The following is an 18,945-nucleotide window of genomic DNA, read 5'->3' as shown; positions in this document are numbered from 1 at the left end:
TGATTTATCATCTAAAGGAGTTTATAAGATTGTTGACCGAGCAAATACATGCAAAGTGATCATTGAAACCTAACTTTGACAATATTTCTCATTTAATCAAACCATAACTTTTACCGCAATTTATTACTTTTTATGCAAGATAACTTGATTAAAACCAAAACCCTATTGTTACATTGAGCTAAGATTAATACAACCATCGAACGGCGGTGATATCTTACAATCCCTGTGGATACGATAACAAAAACCCGACACGAAATATACATTTCAACATTTCCCAACCCACAGAATTAAAATTCTGATCAGATTTTGTTCAAGATTCAACACGAATCTAAGAATCAAAATCAAACACACAAGACCTCACGTTCACTCGTGTTTCCCGTGTTTCCCAATGAATCCGAACCGGAGCTCTAGATACCAATTGTTGGTGCAAAGGTAGAATAAATGATGAATGGAAATATTCTTATTCAGAGAATGACGGCTACAAACAGGATTAAAGTTACAATGATTGTCACCCTATTTATAAGCTAAAACTAGGGTTACTATAATAGGATAAAATACTAAAATACCATCTAACAAACTTAGGGGCTAAGAAAATATTACAATTAAATATGAATTAATTCTAATATGAACAACCGAAGGAGTTGTCACAATGGACTCTTTGGGCTGAATTGTAGTATACTACCGCAATTCATGTGGCTATGGGTACTAAACTGTTGGAGACCGTGTATGGAAGAGAACCACCTACTGTGGTGAGATTTCTACATGGAGAAACTAAGGTGGAGGCATTGGCAACTGATTTGGTTGGTCGTGATGAGGCTTTGCGTCAATCAAAGTATCACTTAACTCAGGCTCAAAAGCAGATGAAGATATATGCTGACAAGAAAAGAAAAGCTTATTCATCCTTCATTTATATTGTTTCATTCATTCTATTTTATGTAAGTTCTATCAAAGTACGCCATTAAATCGTAAAGTAGTATAAACACAATGATCATAGCCATTATTTTCAGCTCCCCAACTTTTTGTTTTCATAGCGAAACCTTGTCGATTTCAAGAGCATCTTTCACTATCTGGACCCCTATGACTGTTGTTTCCATCAAAGAAAGTAGAACAAGCTCACCAACTTGGAACACTTTTTTTGTGCAAATATAAATTTCAACAAGTCAATCATTAAGTCTTTCATACAGTGTCCACATTGGTTTGTTGTTAAAAACAGTAAAACTTACGTTTAAATTAGAATAAGAAAGTTGGAGTACAAATTAATATTTGCCACTTAGTTGAAAAGTGAATGGAAAATGGGACCTATTATGTCAGTAAAAAAATATTTATAAGATGACTTGACTTGTTCACATGATAACAGTTATACAGTAAACTATCAACTTATTCCCTAAAAATAATAAATAATTCGTGAAATATATACATATAGTTCTAGAAATAATACTTATTCTCTAAAAATATATAAAAATAATAAATAATTTATATTTGAAGTTATTTATTGGCACCCAATACAAAGGATTAAAGAGAAGACTAATTTCATTTAGCATATTCTCTTTTTATTACTCTTTTTATTATATTCATATAGTATAGTAACTAAATATAGATAATAATAATAATACTTGATATACTAAATTGACAGTTTCCTAACCTATTTGTATGTTCAAAGAAATCTTTCTTCAAATTGATTCCAATTTGAACTCCTCAACACATTCACACATACACAATATATATACACCAAGGACTAAGAAGTATAATCTTATTATTCTTTCTTCCATACTATGGCAGATAATGTACAACATGGACGTCAAAGAAAAGTGCCCAAAGCACTTGGTATTTTTCTGAGGTGCTTTTCTGCCACTGCAAGGAAAGAGCAGCAGCAATTGGTACATGATCATGCTGACAACAACGCGGAGGAGGAGATCGTAAGAAGAAGAAGCAGGGTGGCTTCCACAACAGCCGTCGATGAAAAACCTCTTGGCAAAATTGCAGATGCGTTCAAAGAGCTCGCAGACGTTATCATCTCTGAAAATGTGATTGAGGTTGCTGCTTTTTCCCGTGCATGTGCTTTTGTGGCTCCCCTTTTTGGCAGCATTGGCTTTCACTTCAAGTTCATTGAGATGGATTACCTCATCAAGGTAAGTGACCAATAAACTACTTCATTATTAGTAACATATATGTGATCTCATTTGTTGATCCACAAACCTGTGAAGCACTTACACAGACACTGACATCAAGCACTAACAAATAAACATGGATAATAACAGGTCAATGACATAGCAGAGGCATCAAAGTCTTTCAAGACATTACAATCTATGGTTGATCATGATGTACAAACTAATTCTGTAAGAATACAAGGAAGCCATTCCAGAAATCTTTTGAAAATAAAACGTGGACTTGAGTTTCTCAAGGTGCTATTTGAACAAGTTCTACTCACTGAGTATGTACATCTTATTCATTTGATATATGCTTTTGATATTTTGGTAGAAGAGATCCAAAGCATGTTACTATCACCCTTAAATGATGTTTTTAACAACAGTGCTAGATAACAATGATTAAACAAAAAAACTCATATTTCATAAGAACAAGAGCCTCCAATTCTGCTGTAATTTGGAGAATCTTACAGATTGATTATCTTTCAACGTGAGATTGTTCTATATTTGGTGAGCTCCAAGACTCATCTCAGAAGAATAAAATAAATAAATAAAAGTAAAAGTGAAAAATTGTATGACGGAAAAAGACCCCCACTTACAATTCTTGAATGTTAGTGCAAAGTGTGGCTGGGTGGAGAAAGTGTCTGTGGACTAAAAGTGATTTTAGGGTCAACAACCTCAATAATGTAGTCTTTTTTGTTTAATATTTTACAATTTTGTTTAGTTTGGTAGTACTTAAACAGTTATAGTAAATTAAGTTCCAATGTGTTTTGACAGGGGAAATTCTATGAGAGACGCAGTTTCTAAGGCTTATACACAAATATTTAATTCATATCATGGTTGGGCTCTCAGAAAAGCTGTTTCTGTAAGATTAAATTATATTCCTACAAAGCAGCAGCTCTATAGGAAACTCAGTGAAGATGGTAAGTATAGTATAACATTTGCTACCATTAGTTTAAATATGTACTTAAGGCTTAAAACTTTAACTATTGTAGTTATGACGTTAACAATATTTTTGCTATTGCTACAGAGTTTGCAGCAAAGGTCCTAATGGAAACTTATATATCGGCATCCCCTCCTCTACTCCAATATATCGAGAAGATCTTTCTTGAAAGAGAATTGGGGATAGATTGGTGAACCTTCTGAGTGAATGTGTTTTGATTGAGTTGAATACATGTAATAAAGACTTGTTATTGTTTGGAATCTTTTAGACAACGAAATAATTTTTTTGGTTTACGACAATCATTTTTGCTGTAATTGAAAGAACATCATTTTATGTTCAAAGGGTAAATAAATCTCCTAAATACAGTGATGGAGAAAGAAGAAAAGTCAAAGAAATGCGAACTTTATTAGGTTTGGTCTAAATAAGCACCTAGTATGCATAAAAAGATAGAAAAGAAAGAAGAAAAAAAAGCATTTGAGGACCAAATTCTTCCTCATTCAATACTTAATGCTCACATATAAAACCAAGAAAAATTAGTCCTCCGCTTTTACTATTCATGTATGAATGAAGAATTATATTTACAACTTTTCTATGATGACATATCTATTATGAGCTTGCTAACAGGTCCTATTATGAATTAAATTACCGGAATCTATATGAGATTCATAAGAGAAAGAAAGCATACTCTTTTCATTGAACTACCATGATGCAAGCCACAAATCCCAATGCAGAAAAACTTGAGTATGTTGCCGACCAACAAGAGTGTCAACGCGGACCAAATGGCTATAATCATATATCTTCTTCACCTCAACAACACAGCTATAGTAGCTTTAGACAAAGAACCCTCAGAAGGCCTAACAAAAAGGAATTTCTGCCGAATGAATGTATAGCAAAGTGTTCTATATCATCACAAAGGGCTAACAACCCATCCTGTAATTGGATTCTGTCTGCGAATTCTCAACTTCCCGTGTCTACCACTTTGCAAGCGCTCAAGCACTGCATATGTTATTGAATCTGGTGTCAGCCCTTGTTGCTTCAGTTTTGCATAAAGGTCCACTGCCTCGGCAGTTCTTCCAGACCTTTCAAGACAATCGAGTAAAATATTATATGTTACTAAGTTAGGAGAGCATTCTTCAGCAATCATTTCATCGAACAAGCTACACGCCATTTCAACTTTATCAGTCTTGCCAAAGCACTCAATAAGTGTACTATAAGTTACAACATCAGGATTTAGTCCTTTCTCTTGCATCTCTTTGAATCTCATGTGAGCTTCATCAACATCTCCATTCTTTCCGAGGCAGTTGATCAAACTGTTATAGGAAATGACATCGGGATCACAATTACTATTCTCTAGCTCTTCGAAAATTTTAACAGCACTGTCAACTCTTCCAGCTCTCCCGTAGCTGGAAATCAGAATATTGTATGTGAATATATCGGGAGGAGGGCCGTCGCGTTTCATCTTTTCGTAAAGGTCATAGATATGTGATACTTGTTTCAACTTGCCAAGAGCCGTGAATACTGTATTATACATGATAGTATCACTGGTTATACACTTTTCATGAAATCTATTAAGAAGATCTATTGCTTCTGTCATTTTACCACTACTGCATAAACTCTCCAGCATGGACATGTAAGCATCTTTATCACCCTTGTCATGGAAGTTCCACATGTTGCAAAATAGCCTATGTGCTTCAGAGGAATGACCCAATTTGCTTAAAGTCCTTACAAAATAAGCATATATCTGCTTATTCATATATTTTTTTGATATCTCTACAATATAGTCAAGCTTATGAAGCTGTCCTTCAGCAACCAGAACATTCAAAAGCACACTGTACGTAAATTCATTAGGCTGACAATCATTCTCCACCATTTTTGAGAAGAGTAGGACAGCCTTGTCTGCCATCCGCCCCTTGGCAAGTGCCTCAATCATAGTATTATAAGCAATCAAATTCGGAGTGAATCCCTTTTCTAACATCACCTGAAAGAGTGCTAGCGCCTCGTTTGTTTTGCCGGATTTCCCAGTCATTCTGATCATAATGGTGTAGGTGAACGTATCAGGCTCACAATGCCTTCGTTTCATGTCCTCAAAAACTTTATATGCTTGATCTACCTGCCAAAATATTGAAATACACTAACTGTTAAACAGGATCAACAAAAGCAAGCTGTATTTCTCAAAACACATTTTACAAAACCACTAAAGCTCAATTAGACGTTCATCAATCTATTCACACTAATCCCGCTGGAATTTGCAGGAAAACTTTACAGTCGTACACGTTATTATGTATAATATATTCCAGAAACAAATGAATTATGAAAACAAGGTATTACCACAGGCTTATGAAAACAAGCTTAAAACAGTATCATAAGCTATTTTTCATCAACTTTTCCAAACATTTCACAAGGGCCCGTGTAATAAGATAAGTTCAAATAAGCTTTTCAAAATACCCCTTTACAAAAATGCATATAGCAAAATTATCCCAAGTCTAAGCCTATGTTTGGTAGCCCGGTGAGCCACCACCGCTGCACGTTTAATGCCCTTTTCACGGTGATTTTGAGAAGCTGGTATGTGTTGCTTCTGTCCCACCGTGATTTTCAAATTTTCTAAACACACTAAGACCCAACACAACTTCTCTAAATGCAGCCCTAAATAGTCAAACTTTATCCAAAAGGGTGTAAGAATCTTCACCTATCTCTCTCAAAAACATGCATTGTATTGTAATGAATCTAACAAATTCAAAATAAACATAAAAAAAGCACCAAAGCAACAAAACAATGAAAGAAACACAGAAACCTTATTCTCCTTAGCCAAAGCATCCAAAAGCATGTTATAAGCAAAAATATCCAATTGATAACCACGTCTCAACATATCCAAATAAACATCAAAAGCCTTATCAGAATCACGTAGCCTCAAATAAGCTTGAAGCAAACACTTATAAGTATAAGCATTAAGTCTAAGCTCCCATTTCTTAACCAACCCAACACAACGATCCAAATCACCGAAAAATCCAATAAGAATATTAACGGTTGAGATAGAGCCACGCAGGCCGCGCCGCTCCATATCATCGAGAAGGGATTCGGTTTGATCGAATCGAAGAGGGGAAGACGAGAGGGAGAGAATAAGGAACATTCGGTTATAGGTGAAGGAGTCATGACGGAAATTGGGCGAAAGGGAGGGGCAAAAGTGGAAGAATTTGAGAGCGAGGGAAGGGTTTTTGAGTGATTTGAGAATTTCGGAAGCTTCTAGAGGAGTTAGGGAGATGGAGAGAGATTGGAGATATTCGGAGAGGTCGGAGAACGGGTCGTGGAGAGTGGTTTGTTTGGTGGAATGGGGGTTTGTGGTGGAGAGGAGGATTTGAGTGGCTTTGCAGACTAGGTCATGGCGGGGGAGGGAGTAGCCTCGGATGTCGGAGGGGAGTGGTGGCGGTGGGGTTACTTCTGCGGCTAGGGAACGGCCGGTGGGGGAGGTGGAGGTGATTTTTGCGGTGTATTTGGTGGCGAAGTGGCGGCGGAAATTGAAGTGAATTGGTTTCATTGGTTTCGGTTGGACTCTAGTTCTCCATCAAATGATTTTCAGTGCTCTGCTCGCTACTCTTTCAAACGATTTTGGCTCCGAGAGTTCATTGTAAAATGAGAATTTCAAGTTTTATTTTTGAGAATATTGGTAAATTACTAGTATATCTCACTCAATTTGCAATACATTAGTCAATTTCAGCAAAAGAAACAAACTAAATAATTCTGTGAATTTCCTTGTTTCAATGCATCAGACAATATTTAACATTAACTAAAGAATTGGACAAGTAGTTACTAATAAACTTCAATTAAAGATAAATTATTCAAATGAATTATATTGAATAAATTTAATCAAATTAGACTACCCAAAATACTGTGCTAGCATCTTATATTTTTAGAAACTTTTTAGAAACTCGCTATAAAATTGCTGGAGAAAAATCCGCAAAATAAATATGGATATAGATAGTTATTCATTAAAATAATAGAGTATAGATGCATGTACGTATACCTTAATACCCATCCCGTCTCATGTACCTTAGTATCCATCCCGTCTCATGTCCACACGATATGTATTTATGTGTATTTTTAGACATAATTAGAGGCATTAGTCACTAAGTCTTTTAACTTAATTTAATGTTTCGCTTTACTCCCTTAATTAAAAAACTTTACAAGTTCGTCTTTTAATTTCACTTTTGTTATTCTATTTGATCTTTTTCATCAATTTTTTTAAAAAAAGACGTTAAGTTCTAGTGACGTTGCGTGACAGCAAAGTCATCAATACAAATTTGAGTTAACATATGTATCCGTTTTTAACTATACATACCGACTCATATTTGTACCAATGGCTTTACTGTTTAGCCACATCATCGGAACTTAACATTTATTTGCTATAAATTGACATATGGAATCAAATAGGATAACATAAATGAAGTTAAGAGACTAACTTATAATATTTTTAAGTTAACAAGATAAAGCGGAACATTAAATTAAACTAAGGGTAAGTCTTATTTTTATTATAACGTACACGAAATTAATTTATCAATTTTATTAAATATTTCATTATTAAAATTATATAGATTTTTATATAATATTTGTTTATTTTTTAACTCAACAATAATATTCTTAATTTTTAATTTTTTTTGTGTTATTAAAAACTTAAGAGGAATGTAAGTATGGATAAGGAATGTGAGTAAATATAGGGGTGTTCAAAACCAAATCAATCCAATAGAAAATCGCAAACTAAACCAAACCAAACCGAAACCGCAAAAAATCGCATTTGGTTCGGATTCGTTTGGGTCATTTTTTAATAAAACCGCACGGTTTGGTTTGGTTTGCGGTTTGTATTTTGCAAACCGAACTAAACCAAACCAAGTCGCATTATGCTACAACCCAAAGTTCATTTATCCCACATCCAACCCAAACCTCAAACCTAGTATGTCTTAACCTTACAATTACAAACGATTTTCTCTTAATCACATTTAGGGTTTCAATTTCAACCTTCTTAAATTTCTCATAATAGTATCACACATTCTTCTCATCTTCTTTTTCATGTAGGTCTCGCCTATTCTACTCTAATAAGTCCTTTATTATGTTCTTTCTTTTTTATCTTTTATGTTACTATTTTCTCTTTCAATTACGTTTTTATTGCATTTTTCTTCTCAATCTCGCATCTCTTATGTTCTTTCTTCATCTTCTCTAATCTCTCATCTCATATATTTTTTTTATGTTTTATTATAATGTCTTTGATATTATTTTATGCTACTATTTATATTTGTCTTTTATTCCACTTTTGTCTAATCTGATTTTTTTGTATATTGAGTGAAACGCTTTTGTCTAAATATGATGAATTTTGATGTTATTTAGTAATGTATGAATGACTAAACACAAAGTTATATCGTTATTTATAGGAGTATATATGGCTCAATAAAAATATTATAAAAAACCGAATCAACCAAACCAACCCAAACCGCATTGATTTGGTTTGATTTGGTTTGGTTTTATTTCTAAAAGTTAACCCAACCAAACCAAACCAAACCGTATGCTTTTTTCTCTTGCGGTTCGGATGATTTTTATCGCAAAAACCGCTCAAACCGCACCGCGAACACCCCTAAGTAAATACTTAAATATCCATAATTTTTTTAATTTTTTGTGTTATTAAAAACTTATAAGAAATGTAAATACTTAAATATCCATAATGATACCTGAACGATTATTTGTTCGGATCGGACTAATACTTTTATTTAGATGTTCAAAGTACATTGTGTAATTATTTTATTTACCCATAATAAAAAGTTGAATATAGTTATCCTTTTGTATTAAAATTGTCAAAATTTAAACCATCAAATAAATGATTAAATATGATATTTAATTTTTTTATAATGAATAGAGAAGTTGTCACCGTTTTGGTTTCACTGCAACTAAAATGATTAGCTTTTTAAGTTTACTTTTCCCTGTGAACTGTTGAAAAATAACACTTAGAGTCGAGATTAAAATTAAATCTATTGACTTGGAGAAGACCAACATGCCTATAAATTGCTAGCCCTTGCATTTGGTAAAGTAAATGCTGCACAGTTTAGAAATAGGAAGACATGAGAATGACCGTTTCTCAAATTTCATTATTTTACAATAGTATTATTGAATATGCCAATCAATATGTCGTACACTATTGAAAATGGCCGGAACAATCACAACTATCCAAGTCCTGAATAAGGGGCACAATTTCCATGCTTCACATATATAATCACCCCTCATTTTGATGACCAAAATCCTAATTGAACAAGTTTCTGATACATAAATATAAGAAACTGACTACACCGATCCATTAACAACAAATAATATAATAATGCACACAAACTAGAGGCATTTAGAGAGAAAAAACCAATCAAAAAGGTTCACAGAAGCCCGGTCCTCCCTTGTTTGGTAAAAAGATTTGTGGGGTTCGTTTGCTTCCATGCTTAATCAAGCTTGACATTAGAGTAGAGAAGTGTGTCCCTTGTGATTGGCATATACAAGAGGTAACATGTCTGCCAGAAGAAAAAAAATGAATTAGTAAATATTTATGATCATGCATCAATCATCAACGCTTACTAATACTATCACCATTGCATAAGAAATGACATATATCCTACATGACCAACGTATGTAATATATTAGCTAACTGATATTCCCACTTCAACATTTCCTTCAAATAGTTCCCCGAACTCGGAGATGATTGAGTACCCTTTTATGGGTTGGCCTCCCGGGCACTGACACCTTAACCGAGTGACAACCCAATCACCATATTTAACCAAAAAGAATGAGAAAGGGATCATACCAAAAAACTAACCACTAATTCTAATGCTAGCATCCATTATCCAAACATAACATCATCATAAATTACACCAAATTAAACGTTACAATTTCCGTCCCGATTAAATTTCCAAATTGTTACTAAGAAAAGGTACTGCCTTGCTCCAAACAAAGTTTGGAGAAGGGAGGGTGGAAAGTTAAAGTGAGCAAATGAAATAGATGAAATTTTTTTCCCCAAAATTGTCTTTCAAGTTCCAAACATTAATGTTTGGAGAAGGGGGGGTGGAAAGTTAAAATGAGCAAATGAAATAGATCAAAAATCTTTCCCCAAAATTGTCTTCCAAGTTCCAAACATTTAGCTAGACTTTAACGACAAATATGTCTAGCTACACAGAAAACCATTTCTTTCCTATTTTTGATTAACATGATCTTAATAGTGTGAGTTTTTCACCAGACACTTACCCCCATAAGAGTTGAAACAAGCAAAAGTATCCCTGTTATCCAGGCAAGGGTTAACCTAACCAGTGCCACTTCTGCAAAAGTTGTATTCAGTGCATTTGCTTCTTCTAACATGCGCACCTTATGGTAGTCAGAAGGAGTAAAGATCACATTAAACGTCTTGCCAGACTCTTGAGGAGTGGCAGTTTGACAAAAGATAATTCCAACAATTTGACCTGCTCAGCCATTGATCATTAACAGGTTCAACAAAAGCAAATGAACTTTTCAGACCAATAATTGACATCTAAAGAACAAATAATCAGCTGAGTTTGCTAGTCATTTGACTAGGATATTTTTACTAAAGCAAATATTACTTCCATCCCTAAATATAAAACCCTTGAGTTAATCACAGGAATTTAAAAAGTTGGTTGTTGTATTAAATTTGTTGACAATTGGTTTTGTTTTACAATTTTACCCTTCAACAGAGAGAATTAGGCTTCAACAGAGAGAATTAGTTAATGTCTTCATAAGAGTATTTATTATGATTGCAAAAAAAAAAGTAAAATAATTAGGGGTATTTTGGTAAAGAAATATTAATGCAGTTGAAAATTTAAAAGAGATCATATAAAAAAGGACAGAAAAACTTTAAGAGGGGGTCTATATATTTAGGGATGGAAGTAGTAACTTCCAAAGTTCTAATCTTGTAAGAAAAAACAGCAAGCCTGACAAAAATTGACCTTTGTATGCTTCTTGCAATGAGCCAAATATCTTTGTCAAAGACACAAGTAACAATTCAACTCCATGCTGAGCAATACTTTCAGCTTCACCTTGCTCTTGCAAAACCTGCAACATATTGGTTGATATGATTAGACAACTAAAATTGACGTATGAAACATCATTACATATTGCAGGTAAACGTGAACATATATATATATTCAACTACCAAAAAAAAACTGTATTTAACAAAGTTGATGCTTTCCTTTAGGTTGTGCTCACAAAACTATATGCATGGGGTATATTGTCTCCGGTATACAATGTTCATTTGGATTTGTTTAGACGCGACAAAAACAATAAAAGTAATAAAAGAATCAATAATACTTATGTCAGGATACTGAAGTTAGATATAATATAACAATCAATTTTTCCTCGCCAAATGAAGTTGGTTACATGGATTAAGGATCACCATTATGTCCAATCATAAATCATGCCTGATTTTACCAGTGAAAAATTATTGATTCTCATCTATCTCTAACTATTAGACTGTCCTCCATTTGAATAGAAGTCGAGAAATATAGTCTCATAAGACATATTAATAATAGATGTCAGTTGAGAAAAAAGATTACAAAGAAAATTTTGCTATCACCTCCAATATCATATCAATGATACTGCGTGAAAGAATTGTTTCTCTTCAAATTTACATTCACATCTTACATGCCTTCCTATGTTACACAAATAAATAAAGCATCAATCATGCATTGAAAAGAAAATTGCTTGGGAATGACTCTTTATACAAAATTTCTGAGGCACAAATTTAAATCGAGAAAGAACAGAAGAAACAGAATCAACTTAGCACTTCAGATGGCTCATGTTCACCTCAGCATAGTTTCCACGTCACAAAAGGGAAATTGCTTTCTTTCCGTATTTTCCTTCTAAATTTAATAGACATTTCAATTTTATAGAATTTCAATTTATCCAACAAGAGAACCTAATAAATAAGGGATTCCTTCTAGGAACATCGACATCCATTCTAATTTATTTTTCTATTAAAAAGAAGAGCAATGCTATTTGTTACGGAGGATTATACAAGAGAAGAATTTATACAAAAAAGAGTAGAATGCGTAAAAATTGGAGATTTGACCAATCCAGTTCAAGCTGACCATACATGGGAGAGTGGGTGGTTATTATTTGGAAGAGTTACATGCTGCATTCTTGTGGTTCAGGTCAACCTTCTCTCATAGCAATAAGCATTTTCTTAGTCCTTCAATTTGCTTTGGAATAGCTTTACTATCTAAATATACGGGAGGATAAAATATTATCGATGACTGAAATGAAACATATGCATCACAAGGAATCTTAGCCATTCAATTTGCTTTGGAGCGGCGTTACTTTCTTAATCCTCTCTCCAGTTCTGTTAAAGATTTTTACTTGTTTTGTTAAGGAAGTTACCATTTTGGAGAAATAAAGTGATCGTGCAGTCTTGCTTACTCTGTAGTTTGCTTTCTACGTCTGTTTTATTTTAGTTATTTTTCTTGTTCTTGAGGATACCCTATATTCGCCTCAGTTGCATTTACTTTATTTTAATAATAACTTATTTATCTACAAGCCAAAATTATCATCTTCATTGTACACCTTTTGTATCTTATCATTCAATCGCTATACACCAATATGAAATCCTTCATTTGTTGATCAATCTTTATTCTAGTTAGAATCATTCTCTTGTTTACTCAATTCTGTCTTGTTTTGGGGAATTCTTTCCATATACCAAAAGAAAAGTTCCTAATAAAAACTTAAGCTACATTTATGTCAAATAATAACTCTTGGTTTCAGTAAACACACTATGTCCAGTTTTTCTTTTTTTAATTTTTAAAATAAGTAAATAAGAAAAGGAGGGAGAAAGTTGCACACCTTAATGCCATTGAAGCATCCTGTTAACAACTCAGCCGGACTTAGTGTACTCTGTAATTGATGATGCATCTGAATTGCTCTTTTGACATTTTGAGCAAGAGACAAAAGACCTATCACAAACATTCTTTCTACTTTCTGCAAATATAAGCACATAAGCCTCCCAATCAGTCCTAACAAACAAATACACATATAAGTAGAAAAACATGCCTTCAAATAATCCTTATCACACCTTTGACATATGGACATTCACTAAGGCACCATTTGCCAAAGGAATGGTAAGCACTCCATTGACTGGCTCTACGGCATCAGGGGCATATGATCCACCTATCAAAGATGACTAAAAACAACAGAGAAAAAGTCATATTCAAATATAACTTAATAGTTAACTGTTAAATAAATAGATGATTAACATGTGTAATATGAATCAAAACTGACAAACTCGCTAATTTCTTTGTCTGTGAAATATTCCAATTGCTCATCCAACGAGAACACAGAAGCGTCATTTTCACCTGCATGATTAAAAGAAAACAAACATGAAGTCTTTTACAAAAAAAAAAAAGATAAAACCAAACCCTATTAGTAGTGCCTGTCACAAGTTCTGTGTATTCACCTGGAAGTTGAATGTCAACTTTATCTGAACCAATAAAACTTGCATCCCATGATGACTTGCTGAACAGTGCATTATCCTGGGCAATGCTTTCAAGACCTGCATCCATATCATAGAATTATTATTTAAAGAGAGAGCCTAGAATAGAAATTGATAATTATACTCAAAAAGAAGGGCAGAAACCTTTGATTCCATTCACTTCCAGCAGAAACACAGCACGAGGCCTATTGAATGGATCAGGGATCAAAACCTCATTCAACTGCAGAAAGCAATACATTACCACTAATCAAATCTATATAACAGAAGTGTGATGTAACATAAGTAAGGAAATAAAAACTGATCGTCACTGATGATTTCAAGAACCTTGGATGAGCTGGAGGCTGAAAGGGTGGAAGGAGGTGCGAAACCGAGCAAGATTGACACAGCAGCACCAACTTCTTGAGGCAAAATTGAAGGATTCTGCAAGTGAAATGCCACCAACCAGTGAGATCATTATTTTTTTATTTTTACCATGACAAGAGTGTAGCGGCCTCATTAGCAGAAATAGAGGGAACACAAAAGGGATGAACATGATGAAAATAGTTAACCTTCAAATTCAAACCAATATAATGAAATTTAATAAGAGGGCGGAAAGATGGTTAGGGAAGTTAAAGCAGTTGGCTAGTTGGTTAGTTAGACAGGGTTAGATATACAGATAATTTTGTTTTGTTTTGTTATACAGATAAATTACGGGAGTTGTAGGGGACGAAGAATCATGCTGTGAGTTTGATAGCTTGTGTGTGAAAGGAAAAATCCTTTGTTAGGGGAAAACCCTTGGGGAGAATTCCATTATCCTTTTTCCGTGCAAAACACGAGAGTTCTGTTCTTTTTTATCCTTTCATGCAATTCCCCTTCATATTTCAGAGTTCCAAATTGAACAAAGCAAAAAGAAAATTAAAATGTAACTTTCAGCAAGTTAAATTAAAAAACCTCCATTCTTAAATATCATTTATAAAATTTAGTTATGATTGATATGCCGTTCGACAGATAAGTCTCTATTATAATCAATCATATCAACATAAACAAGAGAAGAAAAAAAATCTTCTACTTCCTCATTATCATTCTCAAGTGATATATAGTTAGTTGTCTTATTACAAATTCATTTCTTGACTATTATAGTTGCTAACAACAACTTATTGCATCGAAAGTTTGGAACACCCTAATGAAAATGTTGCAATTCAGTTATCGCGTCTATTCAATTTTTTCCCCAATCATCAATTGTCACTTCTTCCAACATTTCAAACGCAAACAACTAGGCAAGAGGTTTGTGCTAAACAATCATTCATACGATTTCAAAGTAGATTTTGATTTCATTATTACCTTCTTAAACTTTCACACCTCAATTTCTTATAACAAACCATAGCCTTGTATAAAAATGCAAATTCAATTAAAGTACTAAAAAATCAAATCGATCGGCAACGTATTGAATAAGGCGATTACATAAGATGCAGAGATGATTTTAAAAGAAAGCAGAAGGAGAATTATAAGATAAACCTCGTGGTTGGATGATCTAGCGCGAAGGAATTGATGAGTGGAGCTATCGACGAAGAAGACGGAACCAGAAGCCTCGCCCTGTGAAAATCAAACAAAAGGAAAATCGTTAGATCGGAATCGGAATCGCAATCAAATGCGCAATGAATTGGAAGAGAGTGGAGATAGAGAGAGAAAACGAACCCTAACTTGAGGAGAGAGGACAGAGAAGAAGAGAAGGGTACAAATGACGGAAACGGGAAACTCCATCTCAGAGAAAGAGATCTGGTGGTTCCACTTCAGCTACGTGCTTCGTTGTTTCGTTCTCGGCAAAATATCAAATGCTCTGAGAAGAAAACGAAAGATAATTACTCTAATTGATGGTTTAGTGGGGGTACGGCATCGGTATAATTTTGCTCATCTATATAAATAAATTTAAAAAGTTTTTAATTAATCCTTAATCTTCCATTTTGAAATTAGAATTAAGCGTATCTTGATGATAAATAATTATGAATTTGTGGTGTTGATTTTTAATAAGGGGATGTGAAATACACCTACAAAATTAACACTAATGTTTCGATGTTTCATTCTCGACAAATATCAAATACGTTTCGAATAAACGAAAGATAATTACTCGTTTAATTGATGGTTTATTGATAGGACTGACTGCGTTCGTATAATTTTGCTCGGTCTATATAAATAAATTTAAAAAGTTAGTACATATAAATTTAATATTTTTTTAATTAATCCTTAATCTTTTATTTCGAAATCAGAATTAAGTGTATCTTGATGATAAATGATCATGAATTTGTGGTGTTAATCTTTAATACGGGGATGTGGAATAGACCTACAAACTTAACACTAATGCTCAAGTCAATTTAGAATAGTATAAAATGAAGATCGAATAGTGTACCTTGACTATCGTGAGTAGCGGTTTTTATATATTTGGTAGTTTTTAGTGGATATGCAGGGGATTGGGCATTGATTTTTTGGACATTTTGTCGGCTCAAAACAGTTGTCTCAAGACTTGTCGAATGGAGGTTAGCCCACGAAGCCTTTAAAGTTGTGGTCGGCCTCCAAGAATGATGTTTTCTTTAGGTCAAAAGTGGAAATGCCTTAGATCAGTTGCAAAAGTAGTGGGAAACAAGTGTTTTAAATGTCTTTCCATCTTTGAAATGTTTTGATGCTTTTCTCTAACGTCTGGCTTGAGGTGACAAGATGGGAAATGGCGTTGCTTATAGTGTGTTGTGAGGAAATCTACAATGCAACGGAATAATCCAACAACACAATCTCTCCTAAATATCTAATGCAACGACAATCAACAAAACACGTCAAACAACACAACACAATTTTATCGTGGAAAAACCTCTCTTAACTAAGTAAAAAAATCATGAAACTCATAAGCCACTTAAATCTCCATTATAATCAAACAATGGATACAATCAAGGTTCTCTCTAACATTAGTTAGAGGCATACATCAACATACTCAAGACTTACAATCAATCTCGTAATACAACAAGAAACAAGAGATACAATCAACCAAAACAACCACAAAAACTACACCTCATAAATGGACTCGTTAAGCAGACTTAGAATGCTCATAACCTGATATACACCATTCAAAATGTACCTTTATGAGTGTTGAATACTACCACAAAAAATCAGGACGATCTGACGGTTGGATTGTGTGAAAACTCTGATCTCGTGGGACTGATATATGCTGAATTGGGATTGCGGGAATTTCACTTTTCTCTCAATTTTTCTTTTGTTGTTTCGCACCTTATGAATTGTTGATCTAATTCACTTTGTTGAATAATAACAAAGACTTACACATACATGGACTACTAACCCACATTTATTTGACCACTCCAAATAGGAGGGATAGCCCAATAAACTCCCCCGACCTACTAACTTGAAGGGCAACCCTAATTCGGCTATCGTGCGATAAAACTCAAATTTTCCCATATGCAACACCTTCGTCAACATATTTGAACCATTGTCATCGGTGTGAATCTTCTCAAGATCTATCAACTTGAAATCTAGTTTATCACGAATCCAATGATAACAACATCAATATGCTTCGACCTCGAGTGAAATGAGGAATTCTTCAATAAGTGAATGTCATTTTGATTATCACAAAACAAGACATATTTTTCTTATTTTACACCAAGTTCCATTGCAAATTTCCTCAACCATAAAAACTCTTTTGACACTTTCACGGCGGCTATAAACTCGACTTTGATAGTAGAAAGTGCAACACACTTTTGCTACTTTGATTGCCAAGCCACTGCTCCCCCGACAGAAGTCATCGTATACCCCGAAGTAAATTTTCGATCATCTAAGCTTCCAGCTAGATCCGAATTTGTATACCCAACCAACATATGCTTCTTGCATCCCAAGTTTAGCTTCAAGTTCGAGGATCCACATAAATATCCCATCACCCCCTTCATGGCATCCCAGTGATTTTTTCTCAGGTTTGGGAGATAATGACTCGCCATTCCTACAGCATGAGAAATATCGGGTCTTGTACAAACCATAACATACATCAGACTACCAACGTCCGACGGGTACATAATGTTTTTCATACTCAAATTTTCTTCATTCGTAGATGGACATAGTTTATGACTAGACTTGAAATGACAAACAAGTGGAATATTCACCGCTTTAGCCTTATCCATACTAAAATGCCAAAGGACTTTCTCCACATACATTTCTTGTAATAAGTACAACTTCTTCTCATTTCAATCTCGAACGATTTTTATACCAAGAATTTTATGAGCCTCTCCTTGATCCTTCATAGCAAAATATTCACTCAAAGTGTTATTCAACTCTTTAATTCTTGAAATATCATTTCAAACAATTAGCATATCATCCACATAAATCAAGAGAATAATGAAATCACCTTCGGAGAAATTCCAGAAAAACATACTGTTAGTACCTTAAGATTTGCATTAATTTTGTAAAACAAATAATGTAATCACCTCTGTTGTTTTAATATGTTGGGTTGAAGAAGTTCAACATCTGGACCAACATGTCATGTAAGATGTCACGACATCGGGACTGTGACATCTCACATGTGTATAAAACTGAATCAGTTAATTCTGGTTTGTGTTAAATGATTAATTAGGATATCTGGTGAATATCCTAACTCCTATGTGGAGATCTTGAAGATTCAATCAGAAGATTTGGTGAATATATTTGGTGAATATACAGTTTCCAAATATGGAGATCTTTTAGGAAATAAAAGATTGAAGACCTTGATTGTAGCAGAAGATTTCTGTCAGCTTTGTAACAGCAAAGGAGAAGCTTGCTGCGATTTCTGAAGGCCCAAATCCAGTTGGGTGGTTAGGTTATAAATAGCAGATTGTAACCTAGGTTTGGTAAGCCTCAAACAATGTAAAAATTAGGGGTGTGTGTGAGGTAAACCTCCCAACCTGTGGGAAGGTTACCAGGTGTGTCTCAGTGCTTGAAAGCATGAGATTATTTGTAACTCAAAGCCTGTAGGCAAGAGTTGTTATGTTCTTGAACGAAGTTGTGAAGCATGTTCAAGGTGTTTAAGCATTACATGGTAATTGTAGTGATAGGAATGGAAACTGGAGGTTTCTATCTAGGAGTGCCTAGGTATAGATTGCATTGGGTAGGGATTAAGTGAAGAGTTGTAAACGGGGGAGTTTAACTATGAATTAATACTGCTAATAGTGGATCTTCTTCCTGGCTTGGTATGCCCCCAGAGTAGGTAATGTTGTACCGAACTGGGTTAACAATTACTGGTGTTTTTATCTTCTGCACACTGTATATTGTCTGTTATAACTCAGTCTGTTTTGAGTCTGTTTATGAAGGGAATAACAGACCTAATACATAGTCTGCAGTCTGAATGCTAA

At 34.2% G+C, this 18,945-nt stretch overlaps 3 protein-coding genes across 6 annotated transcripts; 1 reads left to right on the top strand and 2 right to left on the bottom strand.

Moving 5' to 3' along the window:
* Nucleotides 1–1,653: 1,653 nt before the first annotated feature.
* On the bottom strand, nt 1,654–6,810 carry LOC127075203 (pentatricopeptide repeat-containing protein At1g51965, mitochondrial). Of its 3 annotated transcripts, none has more exons than XR_007786246.1 (3): nt 5,879–6,810; nt 3,773–5,197; nt 1,654–2,231 (listed from the first exon to the last, which is right to left on the bottom strand). XR_007786246.1 is itself a non-coding variant. In XM_051016690.1 (2 exons), exons 1-2 carry the CDS (start codon nt 6,617–6,619, stop codon nt 3,995–3,997), a joined length of 1,944 nt encoding a protein of 647 aa, XP_050872647.1. In that variant the 5' UTR covers nt 6,620–6,810; the 3' UTR covers nt 3,606–3,994. The 3 variants fall into 3 exon arrangements, 1 of the variants encoding a protein (XP_050872647.1); XR_007786240.1 differs by having other exon boundaries at nt 1,654–2,196; XM_051016690.1 differs by lacking the exon at nt 1,654–2,231 and having other exon boundaries at nt 3,606–5,197.
* Nucleotides 1,773–3,386, top strand: LOC127075211 (accelerated cell death 11). 2 transcript variants are annotated; one of them, XM_051016710.1, is made up of 4 exons: nt 1,773–2,129; nt 2,259–2,431; nt 2,922–3,067; nt 3,175–3,386. In XM_051016710.1, the coding sequence occupies exons 1-4, from the start codon at nt 1,773–1,775 to the stop codon at nt 3,279–3,281; spliced, it is 783 nt and encodes a 260-aa protein (XP_050872667.1). In that variant the 3' UTR covers nt 3,282–3,386. The 2 variants fall into 2 exon arrangements, with proteins under 2 accessions (XP_050872667.1, XP_050872660.1); XM_051016703.1 differs by having other exon boundaries at nt 2,922–3,386.
* Nucleotides 6,811–9,192: 2,382 nt separating the features above from the next.
* LOC127075196 (uncharacterized) lies at nt 9,193–15,484 on the bottom strand. The gene is made up of 11 exons (XM_051016678.1): nt 15,269–15,484; nt 15,089–15,166; nt 13,919–14,014; nt 13,739–13,814; nt 13,559–13,654; nt 13,384–13,457; nt 13,178–13,285; nt 12,949–13,083; nt 11,061–11,166; nt 10,348–10,559; nt 9,193–9,620 (listed from the first exon to the last, which is right to left on the bottom strand). Exons 1-11 carry the CDS (start codon nt 15,332–15,334, stop codon nt 9,552–9,554), a joined length of 1,116 nt encoding a protein of 371 aa, XP_050872635.1. The 5' UTR covers nt 15,335–15,484; the 3' UTR covers nt 9,193–9,551.
* Between the last annotated feature and the right edge of the window lie 3,461 nt (nt 15,485–18,945).

This window comes from Lathyrus oleraceus, chromosome 1, assembly GCF_024323335.1.
Source record: "Lathyrus oleraceus cultivar Zhongwan6 chromosome 1, CAAS_Psat_ZW6_1.0, whole genome shotgun sequence".
NCBI classification, from domain to species: domain Eukaryota; kingdom Viridiplantae; phylum Streptophyta; class Magnoliopsida; order Fabales; family Fabaceae; genus Lathyrus; species Lathyrus oleraceus.
Note: the sequence above shows the minus strand (reverse complement) of the source record. Positions and strands in the feature narration are given on the sequence as shown.

Excerpts from the sequence above, each read along its gene's own strand:
- LOC127075211 (XM_051016703.1), top strand. The coding sequence starts at position 1,773 with ATGGCAGATAATGTACAACATGGACGTCAAAGAAAAGTGCCCAAAGCA. Across the intron at positions 2,130-2,258 it reads AGATGGATTACCTCATCAAG|GTCAATGACATAGCAGAGGC; the intron begins GTAAGTGACCAA and ends GGATAATAACAG. Across the intron at positions 2,432-2,921 it reads GAACAAGTTCTACTCACTGA|GGGAAATTCTATGAGAGACG; the intron begins GTATGTACATCT and ends GTGTTTTGACAG.
- LOC127075203 (XM_051016690.1), bottom strand. The coding sequence starts at position 6,619 with ATGAAACCAATTCACTTCAATTTCCGCCGCCACTTCGCCACCAAATAC. Across the intron at positions 5,198-5,878 it reads CTTTGGCTAAGGAGAATAAG|GTAGATCAAGCATATAAAGT; the intron begins GTTTCTGTGTTT and ends ATATTTTGGCAG.
- LOC127075196 (XM_051016678.1), bottom strand. The coding sequence starts at position 15,334 with ATGGAGTTTCCCGTTTCCGTCATTTGTACCCTTCTCTTCTTCTCTGTC. Across the intron at positions 15,167-15,268 it reads TCCTCTCTCCTCAAGTTAGG|GGCGAGGCTTCTGGTTCCGT; the intron begins GTTCGTTTTCTC and ends TGATTTTCACAG. Across the intron at positions 10,560-11,060 it reads ATTGCAAGAAGCATACAAAG|GTCAAATTGTTGGAATTATC; the intron begins GTCAATTTTTGT and ends ATGGCTGAGCAG.